Source organism: Dermochelys coriacea, chromosome 4, assembly GCF_009764565.3.
Source record: "Dermochelys coriacea isolate rDerCor1 chromosome 4, rDerCor1.pri.v4, whole genome shotgun sequence".
In the NCBI taxonomy this organism is placed as follows: Eukaryota; Metazoa; Chordata; order Testudines; family Dermochelyidae; genus Dermochelys; species Dermochelys coriacea.
In genome coordinates, this window is record NC_050071.1 from 30,287,811 (window position 1) to 30,308,089 (window position 20,279).

The following is a 20,279-nucleotide window of genomic DNA, read 5'->3' on the forward strand; positions in this document are numbered from 1 at the left end:
AAAGGGAATAGATTTAAATCTTTGGAAAATGAGAGATGGGTCTAGCATTTGATTTCAAGAATTAATATGCCATTACAAGAAATAAGAGCCCACCACCCCCAGAAACACTTGGTCAGCATTTCATGTAGTTCAGACTTTTAAGTCTGCACATTCCCACAGACTCTGCTTTGGGGCGCTGTTGCACAGTTCAGGTCCAGTTCAGCAGGCTCAAATGCAGCCTTTTTCCCATTTCCTCCATTGCCCAAGGCTACTAGGAAATCCAAACAAGAATGTTTCACTTCCAAGTGAGACAGATGCCAAGAGCCAGTGGCATCTAACTCTTTCCACTGAGACTCACATTTTGTTCTACATATAATATTGTTGGCACACCTTAAACGTCCAATTGCTGTTCTTCGTGTAGTGAGCTTCCAACAAAAAACAAAGTTGAATGAAGTGTGCTTTACTGCTACTGTGTAAAGTATGCAAAAGAAAATCAGACAAAGTAATTTCGAAAAAGAGGTATGGCATGTCTGTGCAACTACACTGACTTTTATTTGAAGGTCAATCATTTTAGTCCATTAAAATGGTGCAATTATATTAACAGAGAAATGTGATAATCTCTTCATTATTTGCCTTTTGTACTATGAATTCCATTGAAAACTTCAGATGAAAGTTTTGTAAGTCACAAGCTCCAGCCTCCATCAATGATAAGCTCATTGCCAGTCATGTAGGCAGACTGAAATCATAAGAGGAAGAGTAACCATCATTTATTACTAATAAACAGAGGAAAAGGCTAACAATTATTGCAGTTAATTTAACAAAAAAACATTTCCTCTATCTACAAACAGTCCTTTAATCTCCACAAACGCAACAGTGGCTCTGAAAATTTCAAGGATTAAGAAGCTTAAAAACTAAAACTTTTAGCTACCACAGTGGGCAGATGCAAAGTAACAAATCATTATCACGCGGCTTTAGGAATTCTGACTCTTACAATGGTAGGCACAAATGTGTCATGGAGGGACCACATGAATGCCTCAGAAGGTGGAGTTATGACATTGGCCTGCAGCCATATCACTTGGCACTGAGAAATCATTAATTCTCATAGGCTAAGCAGGGTCTGACCTGGTTAGTAGTTAGAGGAGAGATCTACAAGAAAAACCCAGATGGTGGAAGAAGTGGTGGTGTTGATTGAGTAGGAGGTGCTCTTTCCTCTGGATCAATACCAAACCATATTGAGTTAGATCGAATACTGAAGTCCTGACCACATATGGGCAAATATCCTATTAATAATAAGTTCTACCAATATATCAGACTGATAGGATTAGTCTCTGTGTGGCCAAGATGGAACCCTGAGAAAGTGACAATTGATAGAAATATTGGGACCCAAACACTTTCCTCAAGTGATTCTGTGGGACTCAAAAAGATTGTCCTAACTACTGGGCAATTTCCATGGCATCTAGTCCTATTACGTATGCTGTTAAACTAGAGTTGGTGCTATTTGTGGCCAGGTTTGGGTCTACTATGTGCCCTGTGCCCCTACTATATCCTCTGGATGTAGCCTCTCTAGACGGGGAGGGTTTGAAGTTCAGATATTTGTAGCAGAACGATATGTTCCTGCATCTTCATTTACACCATCACTTGCTGGTGACTTTGATTGTTTTGAGGATGATTATGGCCCCAATGCTATAATTATTATTTGTCCTTCCCTGAGAGATCTAACTGTCTCACCCAAACATTTTTGTTGTTGCGTACTGTATTCAGGTACAGATCCACTGACTCTACTGTATTGAAGGTGGTATCACTTGTGGTGGAAGCAAAGCAACTTTGTGGGGCCAATGGGAAAGGACTCCATACCTCCTAGAACTGTGCTGTGCACAGCCAGTTTGTTCAGAATTCATGCAAGGTCCAGAATATGGTCCTCTGTAAATAATGACTTAACCTTCACTTTCATGGCCCGGAAGTAGTTCACTGTTTGTATCTTGGGCTAGACTCAAGTATGTCAGTCTTCTATTACTGCAGTAATCTGCCTCCAAGACTGTGTAAGTGCCTGCAAAATAGCTTCCCTCTACTGAGAAGACACAAGATGGGGTGGGATTCTGTGGGTCACAACAGATTTGTTGTACAGTACTTACTTCATCAGAGGCCAGATACACAAGATGTGGGCCACTTCTTCAGCAGTAGCCATCCTACCAGTCTTCTGTCTAGCCAGAAAGTCTTTCAGGGCCTAGAGATACCAGAACATTTCATGCATCACTGCTACACACTGAAATATGTAGCCATGATGACTTTGTGCTACATTAAAAAACTATGTGGTCAGATGGCCACAAGCTCATAACATGATTACTGTGCAGATAGTACATATGATGCCCAAAGAAAACACTGGCCGGGTGACTTAGGGTACATCTTCACAGGCATAAAAGCCTGAGTCAGCTGACGGAGGTTCACAGGGCTTGGGCTCCGGGGCTGAAACACTGCTGTGCAGACTTTTGGGCTTGGGCTAGAGTCTCAGCTCCAGGACACTGTGAGCCCGTCGTCTGACCTGGGCCAGCCACAGCAATGCTGTGGTCTTTTATCCCCGTGCAGACAATACCATTAGTGCTCTTAGCTTCAGAGTTGCAACACACCTCAGTACACTTGAACCAGAGGTTTAAATTCCAGTAAGGTCGACTCAGCCGTTCTCCTTCTGCAGCAGACAGAATTCTGTGCAGAGGTCTTGCAGATTAGAACTAAGAACTCAGCTAAGTGTTTGCCAAAATTTTCCTCTTCTTCACTGTTGTGTAGTTTACTGCACATCAGTTTGCTGCTGCCATATGCCCAAGAAGTGGTTGTATTGTACTGGCGCTGGTAGACATAGTATATGATTGTAAAATATTTGGGAAGGCCGCAGGATAAATGCACTGTGGTTTTCTTTAGCATAGTGTCATGGAAGGACCTGCTGATGCCACTCTGGGCACCAGGTGACCAAGCAGCCAAAGCACAATCACTGCTGTTGCCAATCTTGAATGCTGAGATTTAGGCAGAAATGCTATTCAATTTTTCCCAAATTCTTAACATAATTTATATTTGTGCATGAACACAGCTAAGTAGCCTGCTTACCTGTTCTGGGTAAGGCCTGGCTTGGATTCTCTCCCGTAGAGATGGGAGTGTCACAGTTCCTAAGCAACGTTCAAAATTTAAAATAATACTCCACTGCACCGAACATGAGCAGTCATGACAAAGGACTTCATCACCATTAATCCTATTATTTATACACTGCCATGGGTGTATATGACTTCATAACAAGATTGGGATAAAGTTTTCAAAAGAGTCTAAAAGATTCAGGACTCCAAATCCCACTACTTTCAATGAGAGAGTGACTCTTAGTGGCTGAGAGTCATTTCTGACAATGGAACTTACTAGCCTAAGTCATAGAAGTGCTTTTGAAAAAAACGTTACCCACAGCTAGCAAAGAAATGAGCAACATCCGTTCCCCAGTGTGTTTACAGTCTAAGCATATGAATGGAAATAGCAAAATGTTAAAACTGCCTCACTATTCCAGATAGTGACAAGAGAATCTTTATCCTGATAGTAATCTATGCAAGAGGACACGAGATGGTTTATTACCATCAAGTACTTTTATGGCAGCTCACTTCCTCAAGCAATTTACTGTGCTGATCACCACCAGGGATAGGTGATGCAGCTTTGGTTTGATGCCACTGAACGTTCACAAATGAGAATACAAATCAATAGTTCAAAAAGAGATTGTGGCATTCTCTTGGCTTAGAGAGATACTATCGTCGTACAACGTGGACTTCTAGTTACCTATCCCAGGGTATTCTCCCATTCCATTGCAGTGACTAGGCACCTATGCGGAGAAAGATCAGCACAAGACATGGGGTTTCACTTTGAACTGGGCAGGGGTAGAGGTTACCACTATCTTGAGATTAGCTTTTAATTCCAAAGAGTTTCGGAAATGGTCCTTGATTTGTGTAGTATTTTATTTCTCCCCATGTTGTTGTGAGTGGGGAGGAATGGAATTCGGTGGGAAATCAGTGTTGTGATGAAGTAGCCAGGCAATACTTGAGAACTCTCTGAGAACCACTTCAACCGTTATATTCTAGGCATGTGCGTCATCTCTAGTCAGAGATGATCCTTGGCTTGTACAAGTGGTTGTATAGATAGAAATTATTTGGCCAGGTTACAAACACTCCCCATTGAGATATTCTGCAGCAGCAGAACTAGCTTTCCTCCCTTGGCATTAGCAAAGAAATTAGTTTTTGCTCGGCTTCTCATGTAACGCCGACAGACCCCGGTTGTTGGCGGGCGGGATCTAACCTGGGGCCTCTGGAGCTTAGTGCATGAGCCTCTACTACATGAGCTAAAAGCCAGCTGGCTGTTAGCTAAGGCTGTAGAGTAGACTCATTTTCTCTCTCTCGCTCTCTCCTCTCTCTCTCTCTCTAAGGGTCACGGTGCCACTAGATGGGACAGAACACCACACCCAGGAGGTGTGTGGGTTATACTCACACTTACATAATTTAGGTGTTCCTTGATGTGGGTTTGTTGCTCAGCTTTAATGGCGTTCCACACAGGCACAGAGAGGAAAACATTCCACAGAATTACCAGTACTTGATTTGGCCAATTAAAAATAATTTAAGGGGAAGCAGTCCTCCAAGATTGCCTCATTCCTCCTTTCTGTTGTCCCTCTCCCCCAATGTACCACTCCCCTCCCATTACGCAGACCTATCCCTGTGTCAAGGAGGAAGGATGAAGCACCTTCTTGAATCTTCAGTTGGCAATACAAGCACTTTAGACCAATGTAAGGTGCTCCTTCCACACCAGGGACTGAACACACTGCCTCTCCTAGGCTCTAGTAAGTGTCTTATCTGTTTGTTAATTGTTAAAAGGTGATGCTGGTGGGATGTGAAGAACCAGGCACAATTCATGATGTGCAAAGAGTTCTGCAGGTTTTCCGATTTCTCACCCAGAGTTTCACCCAAAGTCCCATATGAACAAACCCCCAAAGCTCAACAGGAAACTCAGATGAAAGCGCAAAGTTTATGCTTTTTTCAAGTTGAAAAGTCTTGAGTTTTGCATGCTGCAGTGGAAACCTCAAACTGGCCTAAGGTCACTCAGAACAGTACCAGTATTTTACAAATTGTTTATGAACCTTTGGGGGATTTACTTACACAGGCCCTGATCACCTACAACTCCAAGAGAAATGAGAGGGAACTGCTGATGCTCATCACCTATTAAAATCCCCAGGCCTTTTGTCTGATTTCGCCAGTTGGGGTTTAATGAAACCTCACTGCAAATTACTATTAAAATATATATTTGCAGCTCTAGTTTTGATGCTTTAAAAATAAAAAGCAGGTTAGATTTTGTAGGTGTGCATGGACATGCCTGTGGTATGTGTTCTTGTGGTTGCCTCTGCCATACTAACTTCACCACACTCATCACCAGGCATGCAAGCCCCACCTCATGGCTTTCACATCACCCAGACCTAGTCACATCCAATTTTGTCTCACGACAAATGTCTCAAGACATCAGGAATGAGGCAATCATACTTTCAGCATTGCTAATCAGCTACTGAAAGCACCATTTCCCTCTTCGTCCCCCAATCTGGTTCTCTAAGTTGCAACTTTCATGTCCAGATATAACTGGTATAATACACCATTGAGATACTCTGGGGATATGTAGGTGTGCATTTATAGGCCACAGAGATTGGAATGCTATAAAAATAGCAATTCTTAATTTTACATTTCAGGAAATGCCAGAAGATGCTGGAAAACAGAACTCAGCTAAGTGTTTAACTCAGCTTAAATGTGGTTTCTCCCTTGACTGCTGATGCCTTCAGCAGCTGTTTGCAGGTGGTTGGGCTGTTTTCAAGTTTCATTTTCCATCAACAACCTCAAACTAAATCTGGAGCATTAAATAGGCCAGGTGGTGTATAGCTCTGAGCTGACGCTAAAGACAAGCCTGAGCTTTTCAGTGTCAGCTCTTAAGTTTACAAAATGCTGCCAGGACTTACTTACCTGGGCATATGCAGTTGCATCTGATGCCTTGTTCAATGAAGTCAGCAGCTACGGACTTGGTTAGACCAATAATTGCTGCCTTTGAAGTGCTATAGACACACCGGTTTACCACTCCTGAAAGAGAGGTTAGTTTTAGGGGTAACATGAAAATAAAAATCACACTAAAAACTAAAGAAAATGGTTACATTCCCATATGGATCTGCTTTTGGGCTCTAGCATTTTCTGGATGGCATCTCCTTGAGCAGAGGATGAATGACAAGCTGGCTAGAGTGCTGACTGCAAGACAAAGGAATCTGTAGAGTGCCATTCAAGAACCAGGATACAGCAGTGTACTGACCAACAGCACAGAATGCAAATGTCTGAACGAAGTAGCCTCGGAAGTTTATTTTAAAATTGCATAAGATTTATAAAGGAAAGGGGTATGATCTGCTCCTCGCACACAGAGTTCTTGTTGGGTAGGTCTTATGCAGTTGGTACTAAGGAAGCAGCGAAAAACAAGAAAAATTATATAATGTGTTATGGTACCACTAAATAAGGCAATAAATTGCATCATTCCCCACCCCCCTGCCCCATCTTGTGCATATTCATTGTGATATGATCTTAATCACATGACCATATACTGTTTTTTCCACAGTACCGCTACCCTCATTCACAGCACAGTGGGTAGTGCTCACTGGACGGGCAGCTATTCACAATTCCTTTATCCTGATCATTCAGACCTGTGGCCCCGTGCCTTAATTACTGTGAACCATGCAAACCTGCACTGAACACAGAATTATTAATTAATCATGGGCTTTTCTATGGTGCTCTCACTGTAGCAACTTAGCTCTTTACAAAGATGAATCAATAGTTCTTTGCACAAAACCCCAACAAGGTGTATCATCATTTCCATTTACGTATGAGGAACTAAGGCACAGAGATTAAAGCCAAACTGTCTAAAAAGTGTCACTTAAATGTTGGGTGCCCGCTTGGAGATGCGTAGGGCCTTGTTTTTTCAGAGTACTTGGCATTTTATAGCACATCCTATGTTCAGAGCAGAGCCCCCCCTGACCTCAGTTGCAGTGTGAGTGCTCAGCACTCAGCAAATCAAGTGTCAATTTGGATACCCATTTAATGAGCAACCAACAGTGGCTACCTGTGCCCAGCATCATATAGGAAATTCTGGGGCAGAGACCGGGTAGAATCCAGCTCTCCACGTAGCACTCAGCTTCCTAAACCACAGAAGAATCCCTCTGCTTCCTACAGTCCTCTCCCGCATTCACTGCAACCTTCAACTTCTGCAACAAATGAGGCAAGGACCCTACAGACAACAGCCTCTTTTGCTGCACAGCTCTGTTCATCCCCAGACCACTGTCCATTCTGTTCACTGAATGAGGTGGGAGTCGCGTGAGGGAAAACTGCATGTGCTCATGTAAGTAAAGGCTACCTCATAATGCTTATGCACAAAGGGGCTAAAAGGAGGTTACACTTCTGTATTCAGTCCCATCCCTTCTAAAATAGGTGCTTTCAAATTTGGACTGACAAAATATTATTCTACAGGTTCAGAATGTCAATCTTGGACATGACCTAGGACTATTGCAGGCATGTATATGGCAAAACATCCTCTAGGAAGTCTATTACCTTTAATGCTGGATGCCACAGAAGACATGTTGATAATGTTTCCAGATTTCTGTGCAAGCATCTGCAAAACAACCCACAACCACAATCAAGCCATTCAAACAAAAGCTATTCTGCCCGATGGGGACTTATTCTGCCACCATTCCTCACAGTAAGTGGTATTTTCTCCACAAGCAATTTCTCAGATTTGCAGGTCAAAATACTATCCCAAAGGGCAGTGTTTGGCTCCTGCTTTACAGCTTTGAATTAGTAACCCAGTCAGATCAGTCTTAACCATGTTACATTTTGAGTTTCTCTCGTTTTCATCAATAGTAATACCCACTTTTTACTATGTACTCATGTAGCACCTACCTACAAACAAGATTAAACCTCAGAACCTCCTTTGAGCTAGGTACGTATTTTAGAGATGGAGAAACAAAGGATCATGACTGCAAAAGTCATATACAAAATCTGTACCAGAGCAGAGTTAGAAACAGAATCCACTTTCCCTGATTCACAATTAACACTAGAGCATCCTTCCTCTCCTGAGCTTCATCTCACTAGAGAATACTTGGTTATTACATTGCAGTGACCTCTCTGCCAATCAGAGTGGGGGAATGTTGTATAGTTACTGACACAACTGTACCCTTTCACAACTAAAAATGGCTCAGGGCAATTAGTATCCACAACATAGGGATCTGCATAATGGATGGGTCTTTCTCCTATGGAATAGCTTTGATAAAATCTGGGATCTAACTGAATGAAGAGGCTTTCAAGCGAGGCAATTATCTCCTAAGAAAATTACACACCTGGGACAATAAAAACTTCTCTAGTAGCATGATTCACCAGGCTAGGGGCCCATTCAAAACTTGATGAAAAAGAATAAAAATTAAAGTTCAGTATATTGCATTTCAATGCATCTAATGAGGTTCGAAATTAGACGAAGGATGGTCTTATAGTAAGCATTGGACTGGGACTCGGGAGACTTGGGACTTGCGTCCAATTCCTGGCTCTGCTACAGACTTACTGTGGGATCTTGCGCAAGTCATCTAATCTCTCTGTGCCTCTTCCCCCCTCTATCAAATGGGGATCATTATAAATCCTTTCTCCCACCCTTTGTCAATTTAGCCCATGAACTCTATGGAATAAGGACTGTCCTCTTATTACTTTTATGTTCAATGCCTAGCAAAATGGAGACCCCAACCTTGCTTAGGGTCTGTAGGTGCTACTGTCATAAGTTATATTCATCAGTGATATCCATGATAATGAAGATATTTGAAACAATACATACTCTTTCTGATTCTGAAGGAGGAGGAGAAGCAAATTTTGGAAGACGATCCAGGTTCTGCACCACCCTTTCAGATGATCTGAGTGCAGAGCAGGATAGGAGGGGATTCTGTTTCTCACCTATTCTCTCCACAAGGCTGAGGCTACTTCCAGGAGTTCCACTATCTTCTCTGAAGAGGCTGGAGGCTGCTGAGCCCTGTGGGACTGATGCCAGCTCCACTCCCCACTTTCAAGGAACAGGGATTGTGTGTTTTTAAAAATGGGGGATGAGGCTGGGAACACGGAAAACACTCCCGCTGCTTGCTGGGCTCCCAGATTTATCTCCCAGTTGTCAGGAAAGGTGAATTTTTTGGGACCTTTTCTGTTCCAGTTTGCATGGTGGGAAGAAAAAGGCAGGAGAGCCTTAGAAACTGATCACTGCTGGTTCTGCTCATCCCTGGGTAGCTATTTACTTTCTTACTATTGCACTGGGTAAATTTAATACAATTGTTTCCATTTGAAACATTTAGTTCAGTAAACTATTGTATACTATAAATCCACATACACACAGCAGGGCATGTGCTTCTCAGCCAAAACACTACCCCCGCTACAAACATGTTCAAACATTCACCTACACTTTGTACCCCAGCATATTCAAGGGGTGGGTATATTCATTGACAAATGCACCTTGTAGCGAGCTATTGCTTGTATAATCCTACAGAATTCTAACCACTGCCCTCTGATTCACTGCTGCCTTCATAACTCCCTTGCTAGGTGCCCAACAAGGATATGACTACCATAGCTTCTCAATCCACTCACTTCTCAATTCCTGTCTCTCTCCACCCCAACCTTTCTTGTTCTTGGGGAAGTTTTAGCCCCACCCCAGTGAATATTCCACTCAGCTATATCTGTTATTTTGTGGGTAAACTGGCATGTGCACCCAGGGGGTGGGTAGGGGAGGGAAAGGGGGAACCTAGATGGAATAAGGAGATTTCTTCCCCAATGCCGCTTCAGAGTGCCAGACTCAGGTGGTGTTTGCCAGTTAGAGCGAGTCTCTCCCTAAGTCAAGTATTATGCAACAATTTTAAAAACAATTATTTTGGGGAAGGGTGCCCAACTTGAGATGCCTTAAAGGCACCTGATTTTCACCCACCCTCTGACCATCATGCCCTTTTCGGCATCCCCCATTGGGCACCCCAAGAACTGAAGCACCCCAAATCAAGTAGGCCACTTTAATTAGCACAATACTCTCTGGAACTGAGGGTCTGAGGAAAACAGGGATTGAGATTGTATCACAACCACCACAGGGAGCATCCTGTTCACTTTGGTGATAGCCATCCTTGCGCTATTTTGGCCTTCCAGTATGTTCCCTGTAAATACCTCAGCCTCGTGGCCCAGAATGTGGTGATTATGTGACAAACAGGAAGTATCCTCAAGCTATGGTATAATGGTACAGGTAAGTTGTTTATCTATGGAGGGTTACTCCCCTATTGTCGATGGTATTGAACAGCTCTGCAAGGATAGCTTCCTGTTGTGGGTGTGGGGGAGAAGTCACACAATTACATCTGAATCTTTACAAATGTTTTTGAAGAGATGGTGTAGCCTAATTGTCTGCGTGCTTCTTGTAGAGTATTGCTTTCCCATGCGGCCTCTTACTGCACTGCATTTGAAAATGATTCTAAATACAAATTGTACAGTGTAAAAAACCTGAATTAAGCCTCTCCATACGCTAGTCTGACATTGTAGACTCTGAACCAGGACTGAATTAAAGCAGTCCTAGGCACAAATATGATATGAGGGTTCCGTGGCCACACCCCCCACATTTTCACCCTCCATCACGCTCTGATAGTGCCTATGACTTAATATTGCCCAGCTTGAAACACACCCAATGTCTTTTACACTAAAGAGCATTGTAGACAGAGCCTTACCTTTGGCAGGAAAGTCTGATCATTAGATACATGCTGCGAACATTGAGGTTCATTGTGAAGTTCCAGTCTGTCTCCTCACACTCCAGAATGGTTCCATGATGGACAAAACTGATTAAGTGCACAAAAGCAATGGATTATTTCCTGTGCCTTTTCTGGATAATTTATATTTTTTCTCCTGCTCCTCTGGAATAACTACCCCTCCAATCAAGCAAGGTTGGACAAAACTCTTCAGAGGTTATAATGCACATGCAGCTTGCACAAGTTTCCCGTAACCGGAATATGTAGTTCAAGACAGTCACAATAAGCCACCATATGCATATAAAAGATTTGGTAATAGGCAGAACTAGTAATAAAAAAAGAGTGTCACTGAAATCATCCATCAAAAATTATTGGTCAAAATTGACATTTGAAAAATTTCAGTGAGCGCTATGGTACTGTAAAGATATTTTTATTAGATGTGTCTTTTCCAAGTTAAAAAACAATGTATGATGTGAGCTCTTGAGTTCTGGAAAAGATAATGCCTTATCACTAACATATCCAATGTAGTGATGATGAAGGGTGCACAAAAGAAAGCCCTGGAAGCTGAAGGCCTCTCTCTGCAAAACAGGAAGAGCACAGACAACGTTGCAGTCTTCCCCACTGGTCTGCTACTAGTAATGAGAATATAATTCAGTCTCCAGAGCCATGGAGTCCTGTGGCTTGTCTACTTAGCTCACCCTCAAAGAGTCCAGTTGTGATGGAGGATTTGTTATGCAGACTCCAGAAAAGCCTTGTGGAAAGGAGAGGATAGACATAAAATCAAACAAAATGCCTTTGGGGAATAAACACTGGAAGGAGAAGGGAATTTAAAACAATAGGCTCTAGTTACCCTGCAACATTGCAGAGGACATCAATCCTTCAATCTCCTTGGCCAGATTTCTATTTGTTCTTTGCTGGTGACATCCAGCAAACCGCGTTTGAATGCCTATAAAAACAAAATGGTTTATTTTGCTTTGTTTTTTTAAAAATTAATAGCCTGATTTCAGAGTTGCTGAGCGCCTGCAGTTCCCACTGATGTCAGTGGGAGTTCACAGGTACTGAGCAGTTCTGAATACAGACCATAACATGGGTACCCTTGGGTAATATGGCCTTTTACCCCCACCACCCCGAAGCTCCACTGTTTTGTTAAATTGTCTCAATACTGAATGCTATAATAATAAGAGCACGGAGTGCTATTCAGAGCCAAGAGAGGAGTCAGAAAAGACCACTGATGTTATTGTAAGAGAACAACCACCACATGAGCAGGTGTCTTCTCAGAAGTGGAGCAAATTCCAATACACTCCCATTTCACAGAAACTCAGCCCACCACAGCACTCATCACCGTACTGAATTACAACCATTACAACGACCACAACAAACTCTCATTGGCCAATTGCAGCCACAGCTCAGGTCACTGTTACCTAGTAATCGTTATGGGTGTCACATAGACTACAGATCATAGCACATGCAATATTTTATTTGGAACCAAGAGGACTATGAGCCAGGCTTGTACAACTCATTAATGAGGAATAAGTGACTTGTGTAAGTCATTAGTCATCTTATATCTTGACGGGGTGAGTCATAACTATGTTTAATGGGATAGTGGGAAGTACATATGTTTGATGGTCAAAGCCTCAGGGCGTGCACATATTGTGGGAATATTGGCTAGTTTTAAAATGTATGCAATGTGATGTCAATGTCTTCGGAATGAACCTTAAATATTTATAAACAAAAAAATGTTTATTTTGCAAAAAAATATTAATCCACCTTCCAAGCTGTTTAAAGAGGTTGCTTGGGGCCCTTTCCTGCGTGATTTAAATTTATCTCTCACATCCACAGCAAACACAGTTGATTCAAAATGGAGATTGCTCTGACTCCCTTCTAAACACTTTACAGTAGAGCCAGCCCCACTGTAACATAGTTACCTTCAGGTAGAAAGCATAAAATGCCATCTGCTGGCAGAAATGCAAACAGCAAAAATATGAAATCCTAAATTCACAACTGATCTCCAGAAAGGCATGCCAGAGCCTACACACTATTCCAGCACCCTCATGCAAACAACTCCCATTAAATCACCATGATTCATTTCCTGTGCACTATGCTGAAAATACATTATTTTGTGGTTTTATCATCCACGCCTATATACACAGAGTTTAATAGCTACTGTGATGCCAGTCTGGTTGAGTGGAACAATGCTGATGGAAGATAATAAATCATTCTCAACTGGAAAAACCTGCACGTCTTGAAGCCAAACGGACAAGTTCATGTACATGTTCTAAAACACCTCTGGTAATTTCTCTAGGAAATATGTTAGCAAGAAAGCTAACTTTTCCCTGGCAAGCTGACTAACAGTGGAGTCTTCTCTTCTGTATTAAGTTGAAAGTCTGACATATTCTAATTCCAGTCCTCAAGGGAAGAGTTGGGATTTAACAAATCATGTGTCTGAAGATCCTTTCCCAAGACTGCACAGAACTTTGATTCCACTTCCTGGTGTCCTGCCAGCCACAACTCTGCCTGATATGTCAGAGAGTAAAAAACCCTACTGAGTTTGAGAAGTCCATGAAATTCTTAGAGGTTGATTGGAAATTCCCCAGAATGCCGTGAGTCACCCAGAGGTTTGCAGTGAATCTGGCTAAGAGATTGTTATTCGGCCTTCTCAGTGTCAGGAATGTATATAAGGATCAGAAACCACTTTTATTCACTAAGTTAATTTGGAAGTATTTTCATTCTGTTTCATTGTGTATACAGGATAGATTTCACCCATAGTTTTTATGTTAGACATAAAAATAAACTTGTGTTAACAATTTCCCTGCCTTGTGTCTAACTAAGGAACAATGATGTGAGTTTGTGGCCATGAGTAGTTGATACATACTAGTATGTATCAGCAGGGAGAGAACTCTTAGTCCTGAGAATTTATACAAATATAATAGGGGGTGATTTAGTGACGGTGTAATTCACATTTAAAAGATATACCAATTCACACTAGTGAACAACTACGATGCCATTAGTGCCATTTACTGATCAAACTGAAATGCAGAGCACTAAATCTGGTTCTTATGGAGCTAATGAAGTGCGTTCTATAGCTCAAATGATAGAATTTCATGATTTTAGCACTAACATCCCAAAGCTCAAGTCCCATGACTGAAACAAGAGGTAGTTAGACTTGTCAGTCAGCCCAATGGCCAAGACAAGTCAGTGAAACGGATGCTATCATAAGGAGTGGCAGCAGTTAACAGCTTCACTACTGCCTAGTAAAATCAGATGGATGAGGTTACCCCATGTACCTAGTATATCCTTTTGAAATGCTGAAGTTTCAGTGGAAAACTTGCATTCAAACACCAAACCTCCACATTCTGCTGCAGCAGGGAAAAGACCAGTTGCAACACAAAGGAGTAACTGACATCATTAGTTTCTACTGCCTTTAGAATTCTGTATTGTCCTCCAATGAAATTTCTACAAGCAGCTTACAAAAATACAACAGAGTTGGACTTAAGTCAGTTGTAAAGCATTTACCTGAATACCCCTCCAATTCTTGCAGCTTGGGCTCACTGATGTCAGTAGCAATGACCTTTGCTCCTTCTTTTGCAAAAGCCTGAACACCACAAGCAAAAGGAACCGTTAACATTTAGATATTTTAGGTTTTACCAGTAATCAAGGCTGCCTTCTCCTCTCACTTCCTTCTTGGACTGAAAAAGGAGCTGGCTGAAGGCAGCCAGTCTCTTGCTTTTCTTTTTGAGCATAAAGAAATTCCATGTATCTACCACCTGGCTACCTAGCCAAACACCCGGGTTCCAGCAGAGTGTACACAGGAGAGGAGGGAACAGAACTTACTATGTTTATCCCCCAAACCAGGAATCTGTAATTAAAGCACTGGGTCCCATTACTTGACCCAGTTGAAGGAACAGATATACACAAGAGTGTGATTGATCCATTGGTCTCTAGTAAGGGCAGCACCTGTACTAGACAGTTGGTTCCAAACGTGTAGGGGCCGATCCTAAGGTGCTGAAAATCAATGCAGCACTAAAGACTTCAGTGGAGCTATGCCATTTACAACAGCTGGGATCTGGCCCACAGTTTATAGAAAGTGAGTGCTTTTGTACAGTGCTTCACGTCCAAATCATTGAAGAATGCACTACTAAAGAAACAACTTATTAATGGTTCTGTTCACTACATTCAACAGAATCAGGTAGCTATTCCTGAGAGATACCCCTTAATACTAGGGACCCTCATAGTCACCTATGTGATGTCTATTGGGAGAAAACTACTTGCTCTGCTCCTCAGAGTTGGTTGTTATCAAGTGACTGCTATACAACAGATTCATATGCTGATCACAGAAGCAAGAAGCTCTCAGAGACAGACACACTACCACTAGTAAGTGGCAGTAATGCAGTTTCTGAGAGTACCTATCTACAACTATGGTGTATCTTTAGGAGCTCAGGCATGCCAACTCCATCTGCTAGCTTATTGCATATTTACAAAAATGATTCATTAGGAAAAGAAATCTGTTTTGCAAATTAGCTATTCCCAGTGAAAGGGTATTTTAAATGCAAGTGACAGGATTAGCAGTCCCCTGGCAAAGCCGGTGAAAATCAAAGTTTGTGACAACTAGGTATCATTCATTGCCTGTCTCATGCTAGCTTTGCTAGTCCCTCGCTATAATTTAGCACAGGCAAAGTCATCTGTGGAGAGTAGAGCTGATCAAAAGTAGAGAAAAATAGGCAGAAATTTCAGAAAAAAAAAATCCATAAAATGTTTTTCATTTGCTTTTCAGAATGGTTTGGACTTTTTGTTTTCTCATTCTCCACTGGATTTTATTAAATGAAAATTTTCAGGTTTTGGAAAAAAATCTCAATGTGACCAAGCTGAGCAATCAAAAACTACCAATAGAGCAACAGACTAAATCTTTCCATTTAAAGTTTGCCAAAAAAAAATTCAAAAGCTTTAGATGGTCTCCGAAAAAAAAGTCTTTAAAAAATCCAAGGCCAAACGTTACGGAAAAAGGTGGTCAGGCAGAAGTTTTTGATCTTGCTCTTGTGAACAGCTTGGCATCTGCACGTTCCCTTCATCTCCCATAGATCAATGAATGACATTCGGAACCAACTGAGATTGAGTTAAATGAATTAACAAGGAACACGAGGGGCCACCACATTCCACCTGGTGCTGTTGCCACAGGGATCCTTGAGACAATCTACTAATTGTCTGACCTCCAAGCTGATACAACAGGAAACCTTGGGACATCACCTTCCCAAAACAAAGCAGCTGAGATATTTGATGAAGGTCATTGATGGCCTAGCCACTTTCCCGAGAAGCAGCAGCTGCAGCTCTCTTCAAAGCAGAAGCAACTCATGGCTAGATGCCAACACCAGTATGCCCAGCCAACCCAGCTGTGAAGATCTTCCGGGAAGGCTATTTATAGAGCACCAGGGAATTTTGACAATGTGACTCTTGAATGAATTTTTCCAGAATGGAAGCAAGGCTCTCATGGTGTAGCAGTAACATTTTTTCATGTGCTTTTCATGGAAAAGTTGAAGGACTTAGCTTTTAATTTAATTTCCAGCGTGATAAAAGACAGCTCAGTACAGGTACCATTGAGCTAATCAAAACAGCAAAGCTAGCAAAGAACTAAGAGGGGGAAAAAGAAGATGAAGCTTCCAGACTTACTATAGCAGCTGCTTGTCCAATCCCTTGTGCGGCTGCAGACAGCAATATTACCTTCCCGTCAAGCCGACCCATGCTGCCCCCTGCAGGTATTTAAACATGTTCTGTGATATCTCTCAAAAGGAAAAGAGGTTAATACCAGCTCCAGGGAATCAAAAACAGATGCATTCTATAACTGAACGGGTGACTTGGAGCATCTATCACTAGAGAAAACTGGAAAGTACCTTGTTCTTCCCACAAGAGAAGAAAAGTTTTCAGTATGGCTATGCCATACATTGGCTTATAAAATGAGAACTTTTAAAGCAAAAGCTTTAAAACAGGACTTGCCTGATCCCTGTAGGCAGATCGGAGTCTCCAGTGTTCTTTAGCAGAGTGTGACATCATCAGCAAAATGCCTGACTTCAGGATAGTATCAAATTAATCTGAAATGCAGAGTTTTCAGCACTTCCGTAGGAAGTGACATGTTTTAGGGAGTTGTAGGATATTTTAATTGAAATAAATCTATCAGAGATTAAAGTGAATTTTAATGCTTATTACAAGTAGTAAGTGCACTTATGACCAGGCAGCGTGGGTAGGATGTGTGTATGCAAGCTCCCCGATGTCCTGGGACTCTCTGCAGTTCTGGGAAGGATTACCAGTTATACCAAGTTGGTGGCTTTCATAAATTCCAGGTTTCCAAGGCCAGAAGGGATCATTTTGATCATGTAGCCTGACCTCTTGCATAACACAGGCCATAGAACTTCCCCAGAACAATTCCTAGCTCATAGGCTCAGTGAAGCGAGTCTGTCTACAGAGGTGTAATGGGATAGCTTTTGAAAACCACAACTGATCAATTCAAAAATTGAAGGGAATGTTCTAGGTATCAATGGGCAGAACACTATTAAATTGTGGTGAGAATCTGAAAAGCCTGATTTCCACTGATTTCACAGATATCCCATTTGGTGCTGTAGGCAAAGCTCTCTAGTGCCCTCTGTACTGCCTATACAGATAACAGACTGCAGCTTCCTAGAAGGTCATGGGCTTCCTTGCTTACACAAAACAGAGCTGGCCCCTGGGCAGTGCTGGGGTCCTAAAAAGAGAAGTCCCAGAACTCATGGAGGTGCTGGCCATGCACACCGCGAGGCAGGGGCAAAATCTCCTCCCATTTCAGCAATTTTGTCACTCAGTCCAGCAACGTTTTAGGTCTGCTTGAGATTTTTCAAGCTTTTCCTCAACAAGTCACTAAACTATGAACTTAATCAACCTGGTGACATCCTGGTGACATTTGCTACACCTATTGACAAAATTTCTAACTGGCAAGTAAGAGCTATGAGGGGGAGGGGAGGATGCCAAGGGGGATTGAGGGTTAAGCAAGGGGAGGGCAGAGGATATATTGCAGATTAGCAGTAGGGGAGGGGAAGGGATATATTTGGGCTGAGAGCCGGGGGCAGAAAAGGGGAGATATTGGAGTCTGGTGCATGAGGATATTGGGACTGAGGGCAGGGGGATATTGGTTGTCAGGGGAGAATAAGTGGCTTTGTAATTGGTGGGGAGAGTGTGATCAGGGACTCATGATCAGCCAGAAGAGTGGGAGAGAAGGGGGCTTGTGTTCTGTGTGGGGAGACTAGAGGGTCCCTGCTCCCTTGCAGGGAGCTAAGTAGCTTCTGTGGGTGTAGCTGGGCTGCTCCAGCCTGCTGGCCCCAGAGAGCTCGGCTGTGGGATGCTCCTCCAGGATGTGCAGAACAGCCCCTACCCTTCCCCAAATCCGGACTTCCTGTATCTGGAGATGCAGATGCTGTTGCGAGGGAGGGGTATGAGCAGACGGAGGGATGGTGGCTGAGCCAGGTCCTGACTCCGGAGGGTCCCCTTTGGCCCTGGCTCCCTGCTCTGGAAGGAGAGAGGGCTGCTGAGTAACCAAGCTGCCATTACTCCTTCTGGAATGGGCCCAGGGGCAGCATGAGGAGCTGGTGGTCTGCCAACAATATGGACCATCCAGAGCAGGGAGCCGAGCTCCCGCCCCGGCTCTAGGTTCCAGACGGAGAGCTGGTGGCTCAGGAATCCGAAGTATTGGAACCTTGCCCCAGCTCCTCCAAAAATGTCCCAGAAGGGTCCTTGTGACTCAAGCCCTGCCTCTGGCTCCCTCCCACTCCGCCAGCCCCCACCTTACTTCCCATTTGCGCTACAAATAAGCCGGAGAATGCACAGAGCTCGGCCGACAGGAGCAATGAAGCGTGCAGCCCTACCAATAACGTGGGAGCTCGGTAGACTATGTGCTCACTAGAAACGACCCGGATCGCATCCGCTCATTTTGCTTTCGAGTTAGGTCGGATTTTACCCCCTGTCTCCAGCTCTCAAGGCGTAACGCGCTCCGCTAACTGCCCATTTCCCACCACGACAGCAGGCACGCATATAAAGGTGCAAATCAGTTTCTCAACCTCGTAGTCACAGCTTTCCGGCCTGTTATTCCAGGCGAAACACACGAGGGTGAAGACAGCCACCCACCTCGGGATCTCCGCAGCCAGCGTTCAGGCTTTAGCGCCCCGTGCACCGGAGCAAAGTACAGGCTTCCAGAGCGAATGCTGGGTGCTGTAGTTCTGCTGGTGAATTGCTGTTCAAGACAATACCGTTCCCCGTCGAAAAGTTCAGATGCTGCCATCTAGTGAGGCTGGGGATACAAAAACCAGTTACTGTGGCTCAAGGAAGAAGTGAAGATGGTCAGCTTTCCCTGGCTATTACTCTAACCAAAAACCAACCAACCAACCCATGAGAAACCAACCCAAACCAAACAGTGAACGAGCAGGCTTTCCCCCAGTAATTTGTATTGGCTGTGCATCAGTCAGCAGAATCCCAAAGAGAAAAGAATACACAATGCACAGATGATAACATTTTGCTGATAGAGCAACAGAAGGAGTTGCAGAGGATGCTGCATGGATTCCAGATGAGCCAGCAAACAGAATGACGAGCCCGGTTGGGATGGCAGGAGGCACAACGGCGGGTGTTTCGGGAGTTCCTGAAGGAACAGATCCAGGTACAGCAGCAGTTAATACAGAAGGTGACAAGTCCTGCCTGGGGAAAGAGAAGCTGGGGGCGGCGGGGGCTGGGACTCTGTGGAAGGGCTCTGGGAATGATCCCCACATGTTCCTATTAACTTTCAAAAGAATTGTGGCTGGTGCGGGCTGGGTTAAAGGATTACGGGCCCTACGGTTAGCCCCTTATCTGGTGGCAGAAGCCCAAGCTGCCTATATGTCATTGAATGAGAAGCAAGCCAAGAACTACAATGTGTTAAAGGCTGCCATATTGGACCATGTAGGCTTGGCAACTGAAAGATACCAGCAGAAATTTAGGACAGCCAGGTGGACTTATGGGGTAAGGCTGAGAGAGTTTGTGCAGAAGTGGAATGACTGGGCCAACTGATGGCTAAGGCTGAGAGAACAAAATGTGGAAGCAGTCCTGGAAACTGTGATATTAGAGCAGTTTATGCAGAGTCGTCCGGATACCACTGAGGCCTGGGTGAGGACACACCAACCAGAGACAATGGAGGCAGTGATAAAACTGGCAGAGGGATAGTTGAAGTAGATTTTCCAAGGAAACTGGCTGGTCTGACAAGTGGGGGAAGAGGGGAAAAAAGAGGAGATCCTCAAGCAGTAAACCCTTAAGCGTGAGGCAGGAGAAGAGGAAGGCCACTTCGGCTGGCAGGGATACAACCTATTATCAGCATGGGGGGAAAGGCCACAGTAAGCAGGGTTGCCCGTATATGGAATGTGGACTGAGGGAATATTGTGGCTGGACTGGGTTGATGGGGAGCACTAAGGGAGAAAAACAATTCCAGGAAGGGTGAGCTGAA

At 43.5% G+C, this 20,279-nt stretch overlaps 1 protein-coding gene across 1 annotated transcript; it reads right to left on the reverse strand.

The window, feature by feature from the left end:
- Nucleotides 1-489: 489 nt before the first annotated feature.
- On the reverse strand, nucleotides 490-19,091 carry BDH2 (3-hydroxybutyrate dehydrogenase 2). Its single transcript, XM_038400905.2, is given in 14 exon segments — nucleotides 490-715; nucleotides 2,112-2,134; nucleotides 2,137-2,203; nucleotides 3,076-3,134; nucleotides 5,991-6,104; nucleotides 7,611-7,671; nucleotides 10,781-10,794; nucleotides 10,797-10,888; nucleotides 11,649-11,678; nucleotides 11,680-11,729; nucleotides 11,731-11,744; nucleotides 14,312-14,390; nucleotides 16,460-16,539; nucleotides 18,938-19,091. Coding segments are annotated over 14 exon segments (891 nt in total). The 3' UTR covers nucleotides 490-661.
- Between the last annotated feature and the right edge of the window lie 1,188 nt (nucleotides 19,092-20,279).